The sequence below is a fragment of the Fusarium keratoplasticum genome, chromosome 3 (genome assembly GCF_025433545.1).
Source record: "Fusarium keratoplasticum isolate Fu6.1 chromosome 3, whole genome shotgun sequence".
NCBI classification, from domain to species: Eukaryota; Fungi; Ascomycota; class Sordariomycetes; order Hypocreales; family Nectriaceae; genus Fusarium; species Fusarium keratoplasticum.
This window is the reverse complement of record NC_070531.1, coordinates 4,276,978-4,300,983: the sequence shown is the minus strand read 5'-3', so window position 1 is coordinate 4,300,983 and position 24,006 is coordinate 4,276,978. Positions and strand designations below refer to the sequence as shown.

The 24,006-nt window shown below is 50.6% G+C and overlaps 7 protein-coding genes across 7 annotated transcripts; 4 read left to right on the top strand and 3 right to left on the bottom strand.

Annotated features, from left to right (window-relative positions):
- Window positions 1-1,984: 1,984 nt before the first annotated feature.
- NCS57_00463600 (HET domain-containing protein) lies at window positions 1,985-3,850 on the top strand (the record flags this gene model as incomplete). The annotated part of the gene is made up of 1 exon (XM_053054591.1): window positions 1,985-3,850. The coding sequence occupies one exon, from the start codon at window positions 1,985-1,987 to the stop codon at window positions 3,848-3,850; it is 1,866 nt and encodes a 621-aa protein (XP_052916751.1).
- Window positions 3,851-4,167: 317 nt separating this feature from the next.
- NCS57_00463500 (uncharacterized protein) lies at window positions 4,168-5,506 on the bottom strand (the record flags this gene model as incomplete). The annotated part of the gene is made up of 4 exons (XM_053054590.1): window positions 4,168-4,207; window positions 4,287-5,174; window positions 5,222-5,277; window positions 5,393-5,506. 4 exons carry the CDS (start codon window positions 5,504-5,506, stop codon window positions 4,168-4,170), a joined length of 1,098 nt encoding a protein of 365 aa, XP_052916750.1.
- Window positions 5,507-7,237: 1,731 nt separating this feature from the next.
- Window positions 7,238-9,449, bottom strand: NCS57_00463400 (Lysophospholipase; the record flags this gene model as incomplete). Its single annotated transcript, XM_053054589.1, has 5 exons — window positions 7,238-7,836; window positions 7,889-8,027; window positions 8,073-8,874; window positions 8,925-9,247; window positions 9,297-9,449. The coding sequence occupies 5 exons, from the start codon at window positions 9,447-9,449 to the stop codon at window positions 7,238-7,240; spliced, it is 2,016 nt and encodes a 671-aa protein (XP_052916749.1).
- A 2,405-nt stretch (window positions 9,450-11,854) lies between these two features.
- Window positions 11,855-12,409, top strand: NCS57_00463300 (uncharacterized protein; the record flags this gene model as incomplete). The annotated part of the gene is made up of 1 exon (XM_053054588.1): window positions 11,855-12,409. One exon carries the CDS (start codon window positions 11,855-11,857, stop codon window positions 12,407-12,409), a length of 555 nt encoding a protein of 184 aa, XP_052916748.1.
- Window positions 12,410-14,832: 2,423 nt separating this feature from the next.
- NCS57_00463200 (Beta-lactamase) lies at window positions 14,833-15,576 on the top strand (the record flags this gene model as incomplete). Its single annotated transcript, XM_053054587.1, has 1 exon — window positions 14,833-15,576. One exon carries the CDS (start codon window positions 14,833-14,835, stop codon window positions 15,574-15,576), a length of 744 nt encoding a protein of 247 aa, XP_052916747.1.
- A 3,776-nt stretch (window positions 15,577-19,352) lies between these two features.
- NCS57_00463100 (uncharacterized protein) lies at window positions 19,353-20,711 on the top strand (the record flags this gene model as incomplete). Its single annotated transcript, XM_053054586.1, has 5 exons — window positions 19,353-19,496; window positions 19,549-19,585; window positions 19,640-20,105; window positions 20,159-20,289; window positions 20,347-20,711. The coding sequence occupies 5 exons, from the start codon at window positions 19,353-19,355 to the stop codon at window positions 20,709-20,711; spliced, it is 1,143 nt and encodes a 380-aa protein (XP_052916746.1).
- Window positions 20,712-21,000: 289 nt separating this feature from the next.
- Window positions 21,001-23,485, bottom strand: NCS57_00463000 (Zn(2)-C6 fungal-type domain-containing protein; the record flags this gene model as incomplete). Its single annotated transcript, XM_053054585.1, has 6 exons — window positions 21,001-21,823; window positions 21,869-22,039; window positions 22,144-22,742; window positions 22,802-22,881; window positions 22,935-23,314; window positions 23,367-23,485. The coding sequence occupies 6 exons, from the start codon at window positions 23,483-23,485 to the stop codon at window positions 21,001-21,003; spliced, it is 2,172 nt and encodes a 723-aa protein (XP_052916745.1).
- Window positions 23,486-24,006: the final 521 nt, after the last annotated feature.

Sequence of the window (24,006 nt, the reverse complement as noted above, 5' to 3'; positions counted from 1 at the left end):
CGATATCCAGGTCAACGTCCCGTGAGCTTCCGTGTGCCACGTTGTTGTTATTTTTGACGTTTGAGGCGTCTCTAGGTTGAACTCATTGGAAGACACAACACATGCATTTTGAATCGGCCTATTGACACTCGAACCTTTGGTCAAAAAACCTGGCAATTGCGTCAACGAAAGAGCTATCCTGTCCGTGTTAACCTTACGTCCTTACCCAACATAGCTTCCAAAGATTAAAAACTTTATCTTGGAATACAAGACTGCCTAAAGTTAAGATGTAAAACACAATTTAACTTGAACGTAAATGTGCATAACGGCATTACCTACAGTAGCTGCCGGGGCAAGCTTGAGAGTGAGGCAAAATAGCTATATAAGAGCGACCAGCGCACTCGAGGGCCTCTTGAATTTTCTTCGCCTTTTACAAACCAGTCCAAACACTCGCCAAAGTTTTGCTCAAACACGCCGCCACCTTCAAATCCAACGCGTCTTCTAAACATATTCTTCGACAGAATAGCAACGATGGCTCCCACTCAAGCATCCGTCCACTCCTCGGAGAGCACGCAGAGATGCTCGCTCAGGGTTTCAAATGAACTTATAGATATCATTTTCATGTATCTCGATGGACCCACGCAGATTTGCTTTGCGTTGACCTGTCGAACTCTTTACAGCAACTATTTTCGCAAAACCGATCCCTTCTACCGGCGCAAAGGGGATTGGTACTGGAACAAGACTCTGCTATGCCAGTTGGAGAAGGACAGCCCCGACCATTACTGTTGTATTCAATGCGCCAAGCTTCACCGATGGGATGTGCCCTCGAAGGAAGATGGGTCAGGATGGAAGCAATGGAAAGGGTATCTCGGCCTTCATCCTACTCGGGACGGGGAAGGTGATTCTTTCGAGTTCCCAGTAGGCGAGGATCATTGCCTCACGTACCATGCCGTGAGGGTCGTTATGAACCGCCATCTTTACGGGTCTCGACATGGGATACCACTGGAAGCGCTCAAGTTGGATACACACAAGCTGTGCCAGGAGACTGGTGCGTCGGTTGATATGGCAGTCCGTCCACGGATAATCGATAACGAATTATTCCTCTCCGTCCGCTACAAGATACTGCACCCTCAAGACGACACCCAAAACCTGGAAAGGTTCACCAACCAAGCTAGGTGGCGTGTGTGTCGACATCTACAGATTGGGAAGCATTGGACCAGAGCTAACTGTTGGTACGAGCGCCAAATCCTTTTCCTGCCACGTCGTGTCCCGGAGCTCGAGAGAGTATGCTGGCCTCAACAGGACTGTGCTAGCGGATTTGGAAACGTCAGGTCCTGTCAAGTCTGCATGACAGATTATCAAGTCAAGATCAGCCGGAAATACGACGGACAAGAGAAGAAGGGTTGGTCTATCGAGATTGTCGTGTGGCACCAACTCGGGAATGGTCGCGATCCTCACGATGAAGCGCGTTGGTTTAATTTGGCGCACGAGGAATACTATGGTCCAATTCGAGACGGCTTGCCTGGAATTACGCGACCAGGGATTGTGCGACACAGGTGGAGCAAAGGTGACAGAACTTTGCTTGATGTCGAAGGAGAGTTTGTGGAAGGCTTGGAATGTCTTCCAGAGGGACTTGGAATGGATCAAGAAGGAAACGTAGTCTTGGAAGCCTGAAGACTTGGTGGTGTGGGAGTTGACCTTGCTGTGCACGACGTAGCAGCCCTGATTGTTAGAACTCCTATAGAATGTAAGCGTAGTCATATCCATATTTGATTCCAGGCTTGAGCTTCATCCAAGTTGGTGTTCAGCTCTGACTGGGGAACCTAGAATCCAGGCTAGGACACACTCCACACCCCTGCAAGGCCACAGATCTGGGACGACATCCAATAGCGCTCATGCTCGGCCTGCGTCTTCTTAAGCACGTGGTGAGGGGTTCGGATGAATAGAAATGCTTAGCTGAAACAAGCCTGCGAATTATTTTCCACGACAACTCCAAGCGTGCAACATGTCAGCCAAAGGGTTTCGCTACGTTCCGCTTGGCTCCCAACCTGGCGGCTTCCGTCTTCTCACACTCTTACCGGGCAGCCCAGATACGCTACTGCATTGTCAATTGTCCAACTCTAATCTCACCACCCGCCCCATCTACGACGCGCTATCCTACGTCTGGGGTAAGCCCTCGAGTCCCAATGACTCGACCAATGTCCTAGTTCTCGATGGACATCACTTCCCGGCTACGGTGAACCTCGTTTCAGCCTTGCGACACCTGCGTCCACCTGTCGGAGAGCACCCAATCACCCTGTGGGTAGATGCCGTGTGCATCAATCAGGAAGATCTGAATGAGCGAAGCCAGCAAGTTTCGATGATGCGGGATATCTACGCATCAGCGGAAAGAGTTGTGATATGGATTGGAGAGGAAGGTGATGGCAGCAATGCCGTGTTTGATGCGTTGCCAGTGATTGTTGGGCCAGACGGACAACAAGGCACTGAAAGGTTGAGCCTGATGCGTGAATGCAGCAGCTTCTTCATTAGCATCGCGGATCGCCGTCCATGGTTCTCACGCACTTGGATTCTTCAAGAGCTAGCCATGGCCAAGCAAGATCCCTTGGTGGTTTGTGGATGGAAGTCTGCGCCATGGTCGTTATTCATCAAAGGATGGGTGGCTATTGCAAGAGAAGCATTCTCGGAAATGGGCCTAGTCCGTGAAAAAGGGCCAAAGCGAGAAGGAGGTGCCGACCACAGCCCTGGCACTGGCGGTGACTTTCAGATGGTTGCGTTGATGAAGCTCGACGTCTTGAATGAACTCAGAGAGGAGGCCATGCGGACTCAGGGCGGGGAGAGTCTGAGGAAACTACTGATGATTTCAAGGTCCTCAGAGGCCACCGACCCAAGGGACAGAATCTATGGACTTCTTGGAATGCTCAAAACGGATGGTCTTGGCACGACCATCCCCGTTGACTACCACAAGCCCACCGCCGCAGTTTATTCTGATGCCATGGCACACATCTTCTCTCAAGGAGAAGGCCCATACTTCCTGTCAGGAGTATGGCTTCCAGGAGTTTCTGCTGCCGCTCCTCGCATTGACTCGCTTCCACCAACAGTGGACCAGCCAAATCTTCCATCTTGGGTTCCCGATTTCTCGCGCCAGATGGCCGGCAAGGCAACACAGACAAGCGGCATTCACTTCCATCCTCCAGCAGGAATCGGTGCCTCTGGGGCTGGAGCGGATTGCAACAACGGAAAGAGGCTGGACGATGAAAGAACACTACAGGTGGAGGGACTTTTTGTCGACGTAATCGATCAGGTCATATCATTGGGAAGGTCTCTCGATTCATGCATCGAGAAACTACCTGCTCTGGAGGCTGTGGTGTCTGAAGCTAGGCAACGACCCTGTCAGCTTAACCCCACGATCGCACCCTTTATAGAGCAGTTCAAGAGAAAGGAGCCGTTGTGGAGAATCTTGATCTCGAACAAGCGCCTGAGGTCTGGCTACGATCCCGCCCCTTCGTCTTACGAGGACATGTATCTGAGCCTCCTTAACCGAAATGCCACAAAAGCTGACCCAAGCAACAACAACCAGCAAAACGAGTACGAGCTGTGCTTGAAGCAAGGCATCGGCAAGCGATCTCTCTTCGTCTCTAAGAGCGGGTTTGTAGGCACTTGTGTGGCGGAAAGTTGTGTGGGAGACACTATTGCCGTTGTGTTTGGATCACCGGTGCCTTTCATCTTGCGCCTTGTACCAGGGTCAGAAACGGGAAGAAAAACTTATTCGCTCGTTGGCGGTTCATATGTCGGCGGTATTATGAGTGGTGAGATGGTAGACGAACTTTACTGCGAGGATTTGATGGATTCTACCACGTTTTTTATTCAATAGAGCCTAGAAATTTATATTCACCGGCGATTTGCTTCCCGATTGAAACATTAGATCTACTCTGCTATTTGTAGTTAAAGTGGGAGAACTCACGCTTGGATACCGATGCAAGCACGACGCGAATCGACGTAACAACATCCACTTATTTCCAGATAATGTGGTATACTAACGGTATAATACTCGTCCATACAGCATACCCCGTCTCCTCATCATATGACCTCAGTGCAGTACAGTATCAATACCTTTTGTACAAGACGAACTCGATAATATCGCTGGCCGGAGGCAGGAGAATAAACATCTTGCGTGGGGCTTCTACAGCCTTAGGACGCCGCGTCCGGTTTCCTGGCATAGACGTTGGGCCTGCCTTGCATGTTAGTCATAGCCCAGAACGCAAAGACAACCGAAAGGGAAAGGAAGAAACGAAAGCAGCATTACTTACACAATATAGTATGGCCTGATCTTGGAATTCCGCATGGCTTTCCGCATCCTCGCTACGAATAGCTGGATCTCAACATATTCCCACGCCATGATCTCCTTCAGCATGAACAGCGCAAAGCCCTCTAAACTCTCGTCCAGGAAGGCAAGGTTGTATAAGCCGATCTGCTTTAGCTTAGGGTCACTGCTCCACCCGCCGATGGGTACCTGGTTATTTTTCTCGTGAATATCCACGAAGCCAGCCTCCTCCATATGTTTACGCATGGTTCCTTCCAAGCCGATGCGCGCCGTCTTGCCCATGCGGTCCGTCGCCTCGAAGAACACCTTGGCCCACTGCTTGAAGATGTGATCTGGGTCGTTCTTCACCGCGGGGACGTCGCTGTATAGCGTGATATTGAACTCGCAGTCCTCGATCCACCCGCCCGGTAGCAGCACCCTGTGTGCCTGTCGGTACAGCTCAGTCCAGTCGCCGATGCTGCCGTATAGTCCGCGGATGTGTACAAAATCAAAGGTTTCCGGGGCGTAGGTCCACTCAAGCTGCGCGTCGTCGATGTGGAACTTGCAATTCGGTGGCACCCAGGCGGGCTGGATGGGGCTGATGTCGGTGCCAATGACCTCGGCCGACGGGTAGGCATCAGCTACATCTATGGCCCAGATGCCCGTGCCCGTACCCACATCCAGAATCTTGGACGGATTTGTGCCAATGGGTGCCTCGAACAGTTTGTCGCCCTTGATCATGGTTACGAAGTGGTGCGCTATATCCAGGCCCTCATTCTGTTTGTCGTCATTGGGCCCCCAGTATTCGGTTGTCTTGGACGTCTGGAATGTCCGACCGTGAATGTTGCGATAGTCGAGAATGCTCTCTGAGAGGGAGGCGGTGGAGGAGATGAAGCTGTAAACGGTGAGAAAATACTGGTCGTCAAGTCTACCTCCACTTACGTCTCGTTATCCCCAATAGAAACACCTTCGTCATCGTCCTCGTCCCCGTCCTCGTTCTAGACGATATTATTTGTCAACACGGAGTCCACTCACCCATACCAGACAACTTCCCCTGTGGAGAAGGCAGAGAAAGGTCCAAGGTTGGAAACGGCACGGGAACGAACCACATACAAAAGGAATCTGCGTGCCACCTGTTTCTAGTGCCTGCTCATCACCCTCGGCCGGTTGAGGTGACCCGGTTAACGACCGGGCCTTGGGACTCTTCTGGCTTTTCGGGCTGGACATGGCAGATTCTCACTGTCGTCGGTGCGGCTAGTAGCCTAGGGCAGTTCAGACTCGAACCAGCAAATAGTTTCAGGCTGAACTGTATGGGGTACATTGCGGAAAAGAGAATTAAATACGTTGTTGCGGTGAGGATGTGGAACCACAGCAACCCCTTCGCTTAGAGCATCGGCCCTGCGAGCGACGAATGAGGACGAGCCACGGCGCAGCAGCGGCAGGCCGATGCAGTGATGTGATGGTAGGCCTAATCCTGGCGTAAATGGCCATTATTGGTTGGGCATCGGCAACCAACATTGTCATGAACCAACAAGGAGTGAGGTTCAGCGCTGCTGATTGGCTTAACCCCGGCAGTTGTCCCCTCTTTTGATAGTCAGAACCACAACTGCAGGGTGGTATTGTAATCTTGGTAAGCCGGCCTGGTACTGGACAAGAGGAAGGTCTACAAGAGCAACGAAAAGCAATCAACTAGGATACCCCTCATGGGTAGGTCGTTGATGATGGCATGGCGACAACGCGCATGAGCAGCGGTTCTCGTATGATAGTCAGCGTAGGAGAACCTGCAGGCCACGCATAATTGGGTGATGCCTCACGTGTAGCGACGCTGTTAATGCCAACTACAGGAGCAATCACATAGTATGCTTTCGTGATGGAGAGCACACAAGACAACGTGACCTTCTCAAACTAGACAAGTTTTCTCATTTATCGAGGTACCCGCAGCCATACCCCCCATGGGAAACAGCCACCAGGCGGCCCGCTCTGCCGCACCTCAATCTTCGTTGTTTGGTAAACTGAAAGAGGGACTCGCCATTCGATTGGTGTCTTGTAGCCGGGCTCTTGCTCCTACATATCTGACAGGAACAGGTGGAGATTCTCCCCATCTTTACTACTTTATTAATCAAAGCGTACGTCATATCCTGTCTTCAAAGACTGCAGACCCGGTCCGGAGTGAATGAAGGGCATTTTGGAAATGGTTTCATTCCCTGTTCCTGGTAAGAATAAACCTTGTCACCTCTGACGGTTTGATTAACGATGATCAGAATTCTTCGAGCACGAATATAGCACTTATTCACCCTACTTACTCTGAATTTTGGGCACTCAACCGCGCCAGAGACGGTGCTGTAGATCGTATTGGGCCTGGAAAACGGCCGCATACTCCTATGCGAAGTTGGGGCGAGGGCGCTATTGACTCGCAAAGTACAGTCCACATGTTGAAGATCTTGTCCTTCGCCCCGCTTCTCGCGCATCAAATCCAGATCACTGGACAGAGCAACACAGTCTGTTTCTATCTGTTCAGCCTAAATAGCAATCACATATCTCCCAACCTCTCACCTTTAACGAGAAGAGCTACGGTAGAGGCTTCCTGTACTCTAAATGGCCGAGCACCGCAAACAGCCAGTATGACCCGTATGGCGAAGGAGTGAGTGGTTAGCGAGACGAACTGGTTCTCATTCGTCTCCAAGGTTTTCTCCGGCGCCAGATGTTTCCTTGCTTGATGCTTCTCGGCCATCTCTGAGCGTTGCAGTTTGCCCAACTCATCCTTGCAAATTGTCCTCGATCACGTAGCCCTTGGGTCCCCGGTTATCTACGATCCACGTACTCCGACAACCTCAGCCATCACTCAGCGGCGGCTCAGATCTGGAAGCGGAAATGGATTTTGGTACGCTTGAGTTTCGTCTCCGACTTGGTTGGTATTATTACTTCAGATCCCCCGGTCACCAAGCTAGTTTAAAACCCCTAAATGAGCAGAGCAGCCATCAGAAAGACAGACAAAGACACCCCAACAAAGCTTCCCATGACCCTGGATCCCGCAGAATCATCATCCTTGCCGTTAGTACTGTTCGCCGATCCTGCAGACCATTCCGTCTTGTTCCACTCCTCATACGTCAAACTGGAATTTAACCGCGGCCTCAAGTCAAAATCAGCAGCTGTGGCCTCCCTGGAACTTGTCGTGCCATTCCAGCAATGTCTATCAAAACACTCCTGACACTGAGAAGGCAGCTTCGTGTTTGTGCGCTGAAGCGCTCCCTTGATAGCAGCACACGCAAGACAAGCCGGCCAGTCGGGATCAACAGTGCCGTTTCCATACGTGGCGATCTGGAACGCATTGTCAAAGGCAATGTCGAGTTGCTCGTCTGTGAATTGGTCTAGGGTGTAGGAGTAGTTGGTGTAGCCAGTCCATGGAGCGTTGGGAAGGTAGAGAAGTAGAGGTGTGTCCTTCGTGGCGTTGCAACCGAAAAAGGTTGGTTGCTTGGTGAGGTTCTGGGCGACCATGGTGTTGACGTCTGGAATGTCGGGGAAGGGTATGTTTCCCTCCTTGGCAGAAAGGGCAGTGTCTGAGGGCCAGTCAATATATACGCCCGAAAACAAGACAGGGTATCAACATACTGATCAGATTGGTTCCGTTGACCCAATCGTTCACGATGGAGTCAGATGAGGCTTCGTACACGATGATTAAGTCAAGCTTGCGGTCGGGGATGATCAGAGGTCGAAGGGGATTAGTCTCTCCCGTGAGACTGCCATCCACCTAATACTATTAGCAGTACTTCGAAAATACTGGAGAAAAACATACGAGAAGCAGCTCCGAGACGCCCTTCATATCATTGTTGTAATCCTCAAATGGGTTGGGGAACGTAGACCACAACGATTGGTTGAATGTGAGATCAAAGTATTCAGCCGTCTCATTCACCAACTGAACAAGCGGATTGTCGTACTGATCCTCAGGAATAGGAATATCATTGATATCATTATTCACCGTCTGCCTCTCTTGCAAATCTCTCTTTGCGAAAACCGGGATGTCGTAAAACGTATCAATGAACCAAGCAGTAAACGCATTGGCTGTTGTCCCCTGCATGAGAGTAAGCTTGTCGAATCCCTGAACGCACTCACTCGAGTTTTGCGCTTTGCCCTTAGACATGGCTGTTCCAAGCCACTCTGTTGGGATGAAGGCTTGGACTCTGCCTCCGAGCCAGCTTCCAAACTCGAATGGTGTGACTTCGTAAGCCGTGAGGTTGAAGCCGTTGGTCAGATTGAAGCCGGGATACATGAGTTTGCCAATCTCTGGGGATTTGCCGGGGATGACTTCTGCAAGGGCCAAGATTGGCATGGGTGCATCTCCGAGGTTGAATGCGGTGCCGTTTGCGGCGATGTCAGAGTAGTTGCTGAAGAGCTGATCTTCTGGAAGCCAAGTTCCCCAGAACTGTCCAAAGGTGTCGCCTACAGAGACGGGGAAACCAGCTTCGGCCTTGGCTCCAGTGTTTTCGAAGATTTCTTTGAGAAACGCCTCCTGGTCTCCATTAGGCCCAGAGGCATAAGCAGCCGAGAAGTTGGTGACTTTTTGCAGAGCCTCCGTTGTGCTGAAATTATTTGCGGCACTACCGATTTGGGTCAGCACTTACCGTCTGGAAGGGGTCAAAAGTCCTACAGTAACGAAACAGTCACGGTGCCACCTCCGCTTAGACCCGTGATATAAGACAGCAGCTGGGTCAAGCCTCCAGTGCGAGCCGCGACGGCGGCGTCAGATCGAGCGTCGTACGCTTGCCAGATGCCCAGACCTCCAAGGCCAGATTGCGTACCGCCACCAGAGACCGAAAGACCAACAATGGGAACATTGGTTGGTTTGAGCTTCTTGATGAAACTTGACACGTCAAAGTCGGAAATGTTGGCCAACTTGAGGTAGTCTTCAAGATTGGGGATCATCTGCTTTCCTCGTTGTTGTCTCCAGGCGCTCTCTTCCTTCGAAAGACCCTAAGATCGATCAGCTTAGGCGCCCCAAACAGGATCGTACATGGCATACATCCGAGGGATCGCGGATTCTCAAGTTCGATGGACAATTTGTGTAAACGGGCGCATAGGGATCGGCATCAGCGCCACCCTGCTGTGCTTGTGCCGTAAAGCCATTGCTGAGAAGGGCTGAAAGCAGAAAATGCGTATGGGCTGTCCAATGCATTGCGTCGGTGTGATCGTGCCGTGAACGATCAGTCTACGATGAACAACAGCGAGAGAGAACGAACAGAGATTCTCTTTGATTTTGACAGGGAAAGGGCTGCTTATTATCCCTGTTCACGGAACACATGCCGATCAACCGATCTCCCTTGACGGGACTTGTCGTTGTGGAAACCTTCACCTCGGAAGTCGCCAAATCTGGAGCTACATGCCAGCCATTGACGTTGACGATCCCAGCCAACACTCCTGATTGGATTTGAGGACCAAAATATCCGTAGCCAAGTGTCTGAAATCGCCCAAAGGAGAGAACAATCTCGGCAAAGAATGGGGGAAGATGGCCATGTCTCTAATGTGGCCCTTGACGAGGCGCTCTTGAAGGAATGCGCTGGAAATTTACCTCTTCACGCCCCATCGGTCTCAGCACAGGCGATGCCTATGTCGCGAGATCTGGTTCTTTTGAGCGGATGAAGTGCCCTTAATAAATGATGCAGAAGCGTTGTGCAAAGCCGTCGCCCCAGTCCCCGAAGAGGCTCCCAGGGCCCGTTGTGTTATGATGGGGCTGGGGGCAAGTTGTCCTCTGGGAGTATCTACCGACGTGGCTGGACCCAGACATCGACAGGCACATCGAGGCCCTTTCGCCATCTGGACTTGTTGTGGGTTAGGGTACGAAGATCCGTCCACCGTTGTACCTGATGATAGAATCCCACCTGGTCATGGTTGGACAATGGTGGCGCGTTAAAGAAAAAATTCTTAGACACCAGATAGAGGTCCAACACCTGAATCTGACAGGCAGCCAAAAGATTGCATCTCTATAGATGGCTTATGCGCGTCAATTTGCTCAGGTCGCGACGAGAGGTGTCATGGCGGAAGGCTGTGGACAGGTCACCCGCGTACGCCTTCCAGAGTGCGTTGTTCTCGTCATGGAGTCCGTGTCTCCATTCTGCCCAAAGTTTACCGGTCTTCACGTAGCGTAGCCAGTTTTCTTCCATGCTGGAACTGCCCTCGGCAAGCTCTTGGTGTGGTGAACTTCGAAATGTCTTGGGACGCGCCCTCGATGTAGGGGTCCTGTAGGAACCAACTGACCCTGGTACCAATTTGACCCTGATCGGTTGTTCTGGACAGGAGCAGTGTGTCGAACGGCATCCTTTGATACCCACCTTGGAATTCCTTCAAAGAAGCGACACTCGGCCTGCCATGGCTTTAGGATCTGGGGGCAGTCCTTGACGTTCTTGAAAAAGTCCTCACTCTGGGGACCCCGGGCCAAGATAAGCCACGACCACTTGTCCAAGGAGCACTCTACGTCCTTGATGATTGATAAAACTTGTGTGGATAGAAAAGCTTGGTTCCACTGACTCAGATATACAAGATGATGGCCCCCAAACACCCCATCGAATCCCTTCTCTTATCGTGGCGGCGCTGCCTCAGGTCGGTGATACCAAGCGACCCATCGCAGTCAACTCAATTCAACGTTCATCACCTTCATCACCCCTCAGTAGACGCTCATACTGAATGCGGCTCTGCCAGAGCTTCCGCTTCCGGGGTCATCCAACCTGATAGGAGAGTATGGTGATATGAGCCGCTTGGAAAGTCGGCGGTTGTCGAGACTATCCCTCTCCTTGATCTTCTTGTAAGTATTGCCCTAAAATCACCTCGGATATGGTTATACACTCCAAGAGTGAGTACGGAGGGCGTATGCCGCACAATGAAACAAATAGGGGGAAATGTGCTGTGGTGTACGGAGTTCGGCACGCGGGTGAAAGAAAACAGGGCCGGTCCTCGCATACAATTTCTATGGGGTGAGCAGCCTTGTAATATTTCACCCCGCGTGAACGGATATCGTGGCTTGCATTGGTCGTTGAGACTTGTCATAGTGCGAGAGACTATTTGACGCTCCCGAGCCCTCGAGCGTCGAAAGCGCGCCAAGCCCCTGGGCTAGTTTGGATCTCAATCTCCTGACTGCTGACGGTCGCTCGCCTTACCACTAAAGCATTATCAGTTGCTGCTGATGCCTTGGTTTCATCTTGATCTCATTTTATTATAGTCATAGTAGGACAAGTCACCGACCAGCTATGATTGGCTTATATCCCTGTCTGGTACCTCTTGTTTGAATGTTCGCGCCATCAAGGAAGCCTTCATCTCCTCATGTGATCTCCAACTAATCTCTAGAGTACAAGAACATCGTATTTGGCTTGTTATCATTGAGGAGATTTGTTGACGCTAAATCGTTAAATGGTAACAAACTCTACGTAAATATGGACGCACCCACATTCGCTCACCGTCTTGGTCGTTCTTCGTGCATCCTCCGTTATTGTGAATGCATCTCCAACAGTCACTCTTTTTCCTTGCCTCGCATCTAGTCACTCGCTACCATACCAGCTATTAAATTCCCGTTTCACTCGAACAGACACAATGGTCCACCTCAAGCCCCTCTTCTTGGCCCTGGCCGCCGTCTCGACCGTCGTCGCCAGACCTCCTTGCAGACCCGACACCACGGCGCCTACCCTAAGCACTACGACAACCGCAGCCGAAGAGACTACCAGCACCGAAACCTCTGCCACCGAAACCTCTGCCGCTGAAACGTCTACCACTGCCGTTTCTACCACAACCACCGCCGACGATGAAACTTCTACCACTGCTGCCCCTACCACTACAACCACGGAGGCTGGTGTTTCCACCACATCTACCGCTCCAGAGACCAACACCTCGGCCCCTGCTCCCGTCTGTGGCATCACAGGCTATTTCGTCCCTGGCCATGCCCTGACCTACCTTTACTCTCCTGGATACAAGCCTAGTGCCAAGGAGTGTCTCGAGGGGTGCGCTACTTACAGCGGCTGCGAGGTTATTGCCTTCTACTACACCGGCAGCGACTTCGGCCGTTGCGAATACTTCAAGGGACCTCTTATTACCGATGGCCAATACACAGACTACAAGTGGTACGACGTCGGCTGCCTGGCTAACATGTAAGGCAAGTCGTTGGCAGAGTTACATGCTGTTTGGGACACGGGGGTTACGGCATGTTGTCCTGATCGCTATATCAGGCTAAGGGGCGTCCAAACATTTATATTCGACCACGGCAACATATTTATTAATACAGAATCTTAAGAGCTGCGACACTTATACGTGGCCATTTAATTCATAAATACATTCTCCGCATAATTCAGTGACATTAACAAATACCCTAAACAGAGCAAATAGAGCAGGAGGTACACACTGAGCAATTAGCCTGTCAAAATACATATTTATTCTTAGATCAATGCAAAGTGTCAAGAATCTAAATTTAGTCTTCAGCTGCGTACGATCAAAAGAATGTAGGTATTGATCAGAGGTGAAAGCCCCGTACCCAGGGGGTTGACTAATGATAGGCTGCCCCATTATACTCCTATCCCCGAAAAGAAACGGGTTGAGCCTGGCTAGGTGTCACACCGCGGGAAAGGTAGCGTGCTACTAATTTTGAGGAAATTGACTCAGGAAGTGTGTCATTGGACGCGTGCTAATCATGGCTATGAGAGACCGGACGTGGATACGAGGATATTCTAGGCCTACTCCAGACGCCCGCAATGATACCCAGACTCGCGCGGGAATGTCTGACGACGCACTCCTATGGATACAGCTTTATAAGTATGAGCAGGCCTCCCTGCAGATCAATCGTACTGACTCAACCAATGTTCCTTCCTATGATCCCGCAATGCAGCAATTTTTTATGCTATCTAGTCTACTCGGCCTTGGTAAGCAAGTCTCCTGGTCCACACCTAAGGTTGAATCTGATATATCCTTCTAGGTCGAGTGATGGCGTGTTCACCTGGCTGGTACGGCACCGCACCATTTTGCGACGGAGAATGCCCTTCCGGAACCCGCCAGACGAGAACCGATAACTGTGGTGGTGGCCATTGCTGCTGGAGCGGACACAAAGTCTACTGCGAATGCATTGGCGGCACTACTTGCGCGGCTTTCTGGAGCGGGACTGCGCCGTTTTGCGATCCGGAGGCATGTCCGGCAGGATGGCACGAGGCGGGGAGAAGTGACTGGGGCGACGGTGGCTACTGTGTCACAGGAAAGAAGATTCTTTGTGATTGCAACGGTGGAGGCGCTGGACCATGCTCTCCAAAGCCAGCAGATGTTCACTGTGCGGGCATCTTCTTGATCTGCGATAATGGCTGCTCGACCTTCGTCTGTGGAGGGTGCTTCGGGGTCGGTTAGCACCAAGGCTACGACAACTGATGTTGATTCAGCTGCAGATGTTTCAAGGTTTCCGTAAATCTGAGTCATGTTTAGTATTTAGTGAAGGTTTCGTTGAGAATAACACATCGCGAACATAATGCAACCAGTGTGAAGGAAGTCACTGTGAACCAAGAGGCATCTCGAAAATACAATCTGTCAGATGGCTCCTTAGGATAGCACCCCAGTGGAATTTGGTACGTGTGGCAGTACCCTGTTCCCTGGTTCGGTCAGGTTAGAAGCCTGAAATAGAATCTCTGCAAGAGACGATTGAGCCACTAGTCCACTTGAAAGCTCTCTCGTAGTATATACGTACTCAGTGGCGACTTACAGCTTGACTACAAGTTGAGAGTCGTGATCTTGAACTATTTATGGAACATTCTACTAATATTAGACCTAGATTCGGAGGTGTATAGAAATCTTCCCCTAGTCTAGGCCAAAACACCCGGGCTTGTGCTATAAATAACAACTTTGTTTGAATATGAGTTGAAGACACCGAACGAGGACGAGAACTATTCATAGCAAACTTTCCTGAAACTTAGAGAGACTGGCAGCACCTGTGTCTGGTTCTGAATCTCATTGGCAGATATCCTCAGCCCCTTTCCAGAAGACACGCATCTCTCGAACACAGCAGCGCGCCCGCTCGCTATCCTGCGAGTTCATGGAGGCCTACAATAATAGAGGTGTCTATTTATAGTAGCCTTCTTCGAGATCTAAATATATCCAGCCATGGTGGACTTGTGTTGGCGATATCACGGCCTGGCGCTCCAGCATAAATAGAATGAAAAGATGCACAGGCGAGGAATCTTATCCTTCGCTTTGTTTCTCTGTTCTAAATCGCCCAGGTTGGCATCCATCAATCAGTGGCTCTGAGCAGATTCCTTTATCATCTCTACTGAGAAAGGTGACGCAGAGCCAATCCAAGCAAGTCGTCATGCCAGGTACTGACAACTGGCCAAACCACCAGTCCCTCAAATTCATTGCAACCTCCACGATTAGAAACTGAGACTACCACAATGATCTCAGCTTTTCTATCTGCTGTCACATGGGCTTTTGCCCTCATAGTTGTAACAGGCCCTCCCTCACAGGCCACCCCCATAGCATCAGACGACACTGGTGCACACCATTCTATCACTGCTCGAGCTTCTGCATCGTGGCAAGCTAGACACAGAATGTCTTCTTCCACCTTCCAGGACACATTCGGCAAAATGTGCCGCGACAAGTACCGTCTCACCTACGTGAGCGGCTACACTGTCGGCGGTGATCCGCGTTTCGCAGCGATCTGGGACCAAAATGCTACTTCGGATTGGGCTGCGAGGCATGGCATGACCGGTGCCGAATACCAGGGTCAGTTCGATACTCTCGCTGGCAAGGGCTTCCGGCTCCGTCTTGTCAACGGATACACCGTTGCGGGAGACGCTCGTTATGCAGCCATCTGGGACAAGTCTGCGGGCGCCATGCCGGTCGCTAGACATGGCTTGAGCTCTTCTGAATACCAGAAGGCGTTTAATACCTTTTTTTCAAAGGGGTACCGGTTGAAGCATGTTAGCGGCTATGCGCAAGGCAATCAAGCGTTGTATGCGGCGTTGTGGGAGAAGTCAGCGACAAATACTACATGGGTTGCACATCATGGAATGACAACGTCTGCATATCAGAAGTTTTCGGATAAGTATGTGGGTCAGGGCTTCCGTCTTGTTCATGTCAGTGGTTATGTGGTCGATAATGTGGATTATTATGCCGCGATTTGGGATAAATCGCCAAGTGGCCCTTGGGTTGCGAGACATCGGATGTCCTCAGCAGACTACCAAAATGAGTTCAACAAGTGGGTGGGCCAAGGATATCGGTTGATTCTGGTAAGTGGGTATACATTGGATTCAGACCACGATATGTATGCTGCTCTTTGGATCAAAGAATAGTAAGAGTTTGGATGGTTTCAACGTACTCAAGGCGCAGTGTTTGCTCTTAACAGGACAATTTGAAGCCGAAATTGTTTGCTAAATCCAATTTGTAACGACCGATTTTTTTGTTTACTATGTTCTGCAGCATTGGGTCTTTGTAACACTGCCAGGTCGGCTCAGAACCAGCCGAGTTTAGAGAAGGTAGAACTGCACATCCTTCGTTAAATCCCTTCAAGGACGGAAAGGAATTTGGCCTCTTTCCAGACGATCATGTGCAGGTCTAGCAACACTGGATGCTGAAAGGACATCTGTAGTCGGTAGCTTCTACGGTTCTCTTCAAATCAGATCTGCTCATGTTTAACAGGTCTTGTCTTGTCTTCCTGATATATATGTCCCCCTCACCAATGTTCAATAATGGGAGCGAGAGCTGGAGGATATCATCCCACTCCGGGCAAAGACTTCAATGATCACCTAGTCAGGTAGAATCAATCAAGGGGTGTGACCCAGGGTAGGAGTGGGATATTAAACCGATGAAAGGATGGAGAGATGTCTAGGGTAGGATCAATGAATGAAATCTAGGGCCCTCCCAAAACCACCCGAAAGTCAGCCCCTACTGTACACGAGGCCTGTAACGAAAAGAATCAAAACAGCTATTTAACTATATCCTCATCAGTTGTTTACCGTTTAAGGTCCCCCAGGCTCAGACAATTCTCTATCCCTGGACTGAGCCCACGATCGGATCCTGACCTCGTTAATTCTTTTTACCGCGATTCAAAGTCCCACTCCCGCATTTAGGGTGTTCATATCTAATACGCTTCTCCACGATGGCCGATGCACTTCTACCGCCACGGAGGCGATGAAGAGCCATGAGGTGGCGAGGGCGCACGAGTACGTGAAGAACCCGAAGAGCCAGCGGTTACCAAGCTTATCTCTCTCCTAGACGTTTGAGCTTGCAACCGTTACCCTCGAACCACCTTTGACAACTTCTTAGGGCCTTGGTAAAGACCCTCTGGTCCGTCTACTATTTGGGAATCTTAACTCGGCCACCTTTGATATCAAGCTAGCCCCTAACCTTCTGCGCCCATTTCAACGCAGTAATCTCTTTCACCCCCCAGCACCATCTCCTTGAAGTTAAATCTTAGCAACGAGCATAAAAGGTGGGGCAACAAAGTGACAGCAAGCGGAACCTGCCTCTGAAAGCTCATGGGAGACTTGGCGGCTTGAGCTCCGTTCAGTTCAGACTAATCTGCCGACATCAGTTGGGTTTGCAGGGAAACTTTACACCGTATGCAGTGTGCAAAGAGTAGTAGGCACTAGAGAGAAACGAATGGCCGTGATAGATGCGTCTTGAGACACATGATTAACCTTGTGAGGCGTAGGTTGTGACGGAGTTGCTTGCGCCGTGCCTGATGGAACGCCCGGACCCTTTGTCCCATGAGCTAACGCTGATGTTTTTAGGAGGGTTAGGGCCAAAATACTGCAAGCATCGCTGGGTATTTTGATAGTTGATACGATGGAGTAACGCACCTTCACTGCAAGGGCTGCGGAAATGCTAGCGGCATTTCTGACTCCACGTGGCTGATCATCGCCCGCCATGAACTGTTCGGCTCCTCCTATGGTAGGAGGCATAAAGTATGTTAGCTCGCCCCACATCATAGATGTACCTCGGATATTTTTTCTCACCTTCAGGATAATTTTTCTCTACCCTCTAATAATATGATAAAATATAGCTACTACTAGGGGGACCTCTCTTCTTAGTAGATAGGTAGTTTAGTAAATTATGTCTAAGATGCGTTAGTTATAGGTAGATAAATTTAAGAATAAAATACTGTTTTTAAGGGAAGTAAATAAAAGGCCGCCTGTTGAGTGACCTAAATGTTGTGGGGCGAGCTAACATACTTTATGCCTGATACCGTAGTCAACCGCACGTGCCTGATAAAATGCATGATCCCATCGGATCTCCAATCGGTTCCAGCAAATGCAAGATTGCCTATCAAGGGGCTTTGGACACTAACTATTCCTTGCAGAATGGTGCCCCTGAGCGACTGACCCATAAGGCACATGGGAAACTGCCAAGAGCGGAAATATGCCAACCTCACCCCAACAAGCGAGAGGGGGCGGAAATAAAGACTGTCGTGCTTGAATCAACTTTGAGAATTTCCAAACTCGGCAGTTTGGCACGGATGTGATGATTGCTGCCCCTGGGTCTAAGCGAGCTGAGAATGGCTTCCGTTGAAAGCTGTCACTACCATGATGACCCCTGAACTCCCAAGACGAACCGCGTCAATTCAACCTTTTAACTATCACTCACACGGGAATAGTATCATGAACCACGGAAAAGCCTTCGAACTGCAATCTTGCTTTCAGACCTCAGTGCCACTGCGGACGACCACCCGCGCGGCCGCCCCCCCCTTCGCTAACCGCACCGCGCTAAACCCAGCCATTCAGCTCTAGCTTGCCTGCCGATTTGCAACGGGACAAAGCCACGGCGGCCGCGTCGTATCGCTCGACACGTGTCGGACCCCCAAAGCATGTCACCCTCCTTGATCGGCACCGTTTGACCCTGAAGAATTGAATGACATTCTGCGATCCGTTCACTGATAGACAGATCGAGTGGACGGTCTTCTGGATGGCCCGAGCTGCTGGTGCTAGGACAGCGGGCTGACCTCAGCACGTTATCAAAATCCGCTGCAGCCACCACGCGTTAGCTGCCTCACCGTCGGTGGGTCGAGGAAGGAGCTAGGCTCGATCAGATCTGTCAACAGACCTAAGCGATGCGTCTTTGAAGAACCAGGAGCCCGGGCCGTGGTGCACGGTCAAAGGGGGAATGCTACGGTGGAGTTGAGGGGATCTGAGCGTTTCTTCAAGAATGACATCAAAGCGAGGAGCTGAAGATATGATGTGGATACCTTCTGTAACGGCAGCAGCGTGGCCGTTTACGCGGCTGGTGTCCCTGCATCTTGCGTCGCCCTGCAGGACACCACCAGCTCAGCTGAGAACTGGCCCTGTTTCCAGATCCCCGATTTCCCGTTCACTGACTCGAGTCCCAGGAACGCCGACATCACAATGGTTTCAGGCCGCGTTGCTATCGCTCGCAGGGCTATCGGGAGACTCGAGACCCGTCAAATCAGGGCTTAGCGATAACCTGGGGTTTTTGAGGTGGACCACGCGGGCCCGAGTTAGAGTTTCCCAGACCCCGGATCCAACACTGCCGGGGTAGACGCGGCAGCTGTTGTGCGCTTCTTATCTCGCGTGTTCTTCAGTGGCTGATTTTGTCGCAAAAGGGGCTTCACTTTCGCGCCCAGAATGATCGGTAAGAAGACGTGGCTGAGACCTGGCAAAAGGGATTTCTTAGGAAAAGCCTCTGCATGACTCTTGCATTAACCATGGCATTTGAATGGCTGGTCTACCATGAAGCCGTCGCTGCCGATGAACCGAACCAACAAATCGGTCTCGATCTAGCTATCGACTCCCCAGCTCAAACGTGAGTCCTGAAAACAGCCCAGCCAAGCACCGCAGCTCGAGTCCAGCCCGCCAAGGCCATTGGGGACATTGCTGCCACTCTGATTTCAGCCAATGTGGCTTGTCGCGTCGAGTCAGGTCCTCACGTCAACGGTCCAATGATGGGGGTCTAGTCTCGTTGATAGGCCAGCCACCCAACCAGCCCAAAGTCAAAGCGCTGATCCTCAGCCAAAAGGTGAGGGACCCCCAGATAAACCGGCGGGAGGTGCTTCTCGTCATTGTTGTGCTCGTCGTCGAAAGCTTCAACTTCTCGAGGGATTGTACTCTCAACCATGGCTGGGCTCGAGCCCAACATCTACTGGTCGACGGCCATCACATGGATCGCGGCATCGGTGGCCATGGTGATGCGCTTCATGGCCCGGCGGATAACAAAGCAGCCTTGGTGGTGGGATGATACATTTTGTGTGCTTACCTATGTTGGTTCACCATCCGCTTGAGACACGATCAACATGCTCACAGACATGCCAGATATTCGGATGCCTCTACTCGGCGACCGTGCTAGAATGTATAAACCAACCTACGATATTTACACCATTCAGAGTCTAACAATTGAATGCAGGGACCATCCACTGGTACCTTGGCCAATACATGCCCGACGATCTCAGCGACGCCGAACGAGACCTGATCCTTCACAATGGACGATTCATCGGGTTCTTCAACTCCCTAACATATGCCTTTGCGATCGCCTCTGCGAAATTGGCCATCCTCTTCCTCTACTGGCGAATCTTCAAGCTATCATCGATCCGACTCGCCATGCAGATCATGATCGCCATGTGTTTTATCTGGATTATCGTTCGAACGTTCATGACCATCTTTCGCTGCCTTCCGGTGCAGGCGTACTGGGATAAGACGATTCCCCATGCCGTCTGTAGGATTCGGGATACGGAGTTCTTCTTTAGCACGGTGCTTACACATTTCTTGATGGACCTTGCCATCTTGGTCTTGCCTATCATCGAGGTCTTCAAACTCCGCCTACGCATCGGCCAGAAGATTGCTGTGGCCGGTCTCTTCGTTGTTGGTTCCATGTATGTGACTACTGGGCTCTGTCACTATGCAACCGCATCTAACTCTGTCACAGTGTTTGTCTCGCGTCGATATTCGCCATTGTCGAGGCCCTCAGTTATAACCCCAAGTCAACACAAATGCCTCATGACTATGGCATGTACTGCGTCTGGGGATCAGTCGAGATCAACATTGCCATTGTATCTGGTGAGCGCCCTTAACCTTAAGCCCGCGTTGAGCCTCTTGACTAACTCCTTCCAATAGCTTGCTTCCCCCTACTTCGACCTGTCATCCGCAACATCTTCCCCGCCCACTTCCTCAGCTCCTACTACGGCGGCAATAGCAGCCAACCCATCAGTCGACCAAGCCGTGCTATCCGACTGGCTACAATATCGAGAACAAATAGGGAAAAGGAGAATGACGAAACGAGCTCAACCCATCAACTAGCTGACATAGAAAGTGGTGTCTCGGACGTTGGCGACTTCGATGCGGTTCCCAGGCCGGTACACAGTCATGAGGGTATTCGTACCGTGATATCGAGTCCCTACCGCGAGGACATGGATCAAAATGCGTCTGGGATACACGTGCAAAAGGACATGATCGTCGAGGTGGTGGCAACGAAACGATGAAAGGGATTGGGAGATGAGAGATGATACCCTGGGAGATTAATGGACAATGTATATATTTAATAGAGTTCAAAGAGGTGCCGTTCAATAAGCTTTCAATAACGCGACATCATGATGGCGCCAGGTTTCATGTTTGACTTGACAATAAAGCGCTCCTTACCATGAAAACTCAGGGGAGACTCGCTCGAGATTCGCGACATAACGGACCTAGAGAACAGTCCAGTCTCTCACAGGGCTCACTGTTTCTTCATCACACTGAATGTCTAAAGATACAAGTCAATTGTGTCTTTGCTTATCCAATTGAACTCTGAAAGTAGTTCTCCAGGCCCGGCAGCGACGCAAGCTCAGCAAAATTAGTGGGAACAAACTCGGGCATCAAGTTCATTTCCTCTGAATGAAACGATCCCTGCCCCGGACTACTACCATACGCCCACTCCATCGTTGGCACTGCTTGCTCTTGTCCGAGCATCTGCTCGGGCTCGACCTGCAACGCAACCCAGTTACGAAACTGATCGTAACCTGCGCCGCCCAGTGACGGGCTTTCACCATGACTCGCGCCCAGCTTGGCCAGTGCCATTTCCAAAATCTCCAGGCCCCGCTTCTCGGAGCTTTTGGTGTTGGCAAAGACGCCGCCGGACATGATTTTCAGCAATGTGATTCCTTGGTCGCAGATATCGCCGAATTCTACCGTCTTGCTGAGGATGCGTTGAGCTATCAAAGTTACTACCGCAGCACAGCAAGAAGTGAACTCGGTATATGAGGACTTGGAAAGCCCGAATTCGTCATGGAGCTTTTGACAGAGTTGGACTGACGTAATGGCGCTTTGGATACAGTGCTTTATCAGAGTATTGCGAGCGTTGACCCATCCATGCAGACCAAGCTTATCAGCATCGGAATCGTCAAACATGAAGGACCGGCCAATAAAGATATGCACGAGGTGATAGGTGAGTGCGAGGTGTATGTTGGATCGAAAGAGTGGCTGGCCTGGCGTCAAGTCCTTGCAGTAGGTCTCTTCTGGGAGACTATCCCACCATGTCTCCAATGCCTGGTTTACTTTGAGGGCATCATTGGCTACTAGTATGCTCGAGCTTGGAGTTGCTTTTTTGATCATTAAACTGGAAAGTTAGCTTTGCAGCAGAATTCGGGATGAAAGAACCAACATGTTGTCGCGAGCTTCCTCCATAATCTCAGTAAGGTCTTTCTGGGCCATGGCATTATGAAACGTATTGGGCCTTCCGGATGGCTGTAATTCAAGACGATTGACTGGGCGCTCAGTGCTTATCTGGGATCTCTGAATGGATGCAGGCCGGCCATGCAAGATGGAAACACGCCTGTGAGGAGTTAGATACACTGTCCAATATTTATTTGGCTTGCGGTAAGAGAAGTTTCAAGCACGAGTGGACTCGTCAAATAGGATTCATATGGGCTGGCTCACCTCTCCAGCGTATACACTGTCCACCAGATTCGGTTACGCATCTCGGCGTCTCGTGTCTTGGACTTGCTCTTCAAGTGCATGTTATTATGTATCGCTATTTTCATAGCAATGCCATAATAACTGCTGGCCAATCCTGCGGGGTCCACAGGGAGTGTGTATACGCCCATCAAGATGAATGCCTGCACGCATTGGGGACTCCCGATAGTCAACAGATCAGGGATCATGGCTGTTGCTTTTCGATAGAAAGACAAAGCGAGAGCGTCATCAATTGCCGATGTCACATCAACCTCTCCGGTGATGGACTGCCTCCCTTTGACCAGGTGTGCAAACTGGGTACTGACGCAAAACACCATGAGAGCCGTGCAGACCCATGGAGTGTCGGCGATTGTGAGTGGTGTAGCAATGTGGGTATATATGTCGGATATCCGAGTCCGGATAAAGTCTTCGTCTACATAGAAGTAGTTTGTCTGAGCTACGTTGAAGAAGATGTCGAGCAATGTTGTGGCGACCTCGGCAGGTGGGAACACAGATACTGCGTCTTGGACGACAAAAGGCCATGATAGTAACTGTTCGGCAGTGGCCACGCTGGCTGTCGGGTCCTATGGCAATACATATTAGCTTCTCAAATGAAAAATTGACAGAGAGAGACGTTTCTTACAGTGCCATTTCTTTCCAAGTCAGGACCTAATTTTTGTTGGATTTGGCGAGTAAAGTCGGAATGAGAGAACTCTTCATAGGCTGTCGAGCGATGAGTAAAAGTTGTCATGACTTGGTTATCTAAAACCGCATACCTAGGATAGAAGTAGCGTCTTTTGTCTCTTGATTGCTGGGAATGTCGTCGGAAGCCTCATCACGGTGTAGGTTCGCTAGGTCCCGTGACACCGGCGAGCTCCCCTTTTCCGTTGACAGAGATGCCACCGTCTCCGCAAGCTTAGTAGGGCTGAAATCCTGAATATTCGTAAAGTGCTGGACAATGGCTTCCAAGCTGCGGATCCTGTCGATATCGAAAAATACCTTTGGATTAATCGTTTCCGTCAATTGTTGTATTTCTGGTCGCCGTCTTGATCGTCTATATGCGTTGGTGAAGGCGCATTGGCGCTTGGATTTGATGCACCCGTCGCAGGGGGTTCCGCCAGTGCATCTTTCCTTCAGGCGCCGGCAATGGTCGCACCTGTGAGTCCTATTAGCTATGGAACTCAATGATACACTATCTGATCACTAACGCTCGTGCAGCCCTTGGCTTCTTCCCAACCGCCACGGTTATCTCGTTGCGTGCCGGCTGGGGTGACGCCGGAGGCTGCCGGTCATCAACAGTCTGATCTGCCTCGGTGGGTCTCGACATTGCAACACGCTGAGCAAGTCAAGCCAATCAGCTTGGTAAACAAAGGTCCTGGTCTAGTGGAGGGATGTTGAAAGAGGGAGATTCCTACGATTTGAGGTTTGGTGTTGTGTGCCGGTTTCGTGCCGGAAAATGTCAGCCAAGCCGTCCCGTGCCGGTGCGTGCCGGGGATCGACGGTAATATTGCCTGATTGAGATCCACTATCACTGGCTTCAATTCTTCCTTTTCAATGACATCTTGGTCGTGCACAACAGCAAAGAACACACTAATTAACACATCACTAGCTTCAATGACATGATTCATGTGAGTTTAGGCACAATCAAGTGCTTGAATGAAGACAGTGGATGAGAGTAGCAAATTCAGGGGCTGTTCCAGGTTCTCACAGAATGGCAATCTAAAATACCTATCCTATTGTATCAAGACCAACGGTTACAACAATTGGAATCAAGAAAAAGCTCTAGGGTGTTCGTGTGACGAGAAATGAACTAGATTGATTGCAGCATTGAATTGAAATCACTCTCTC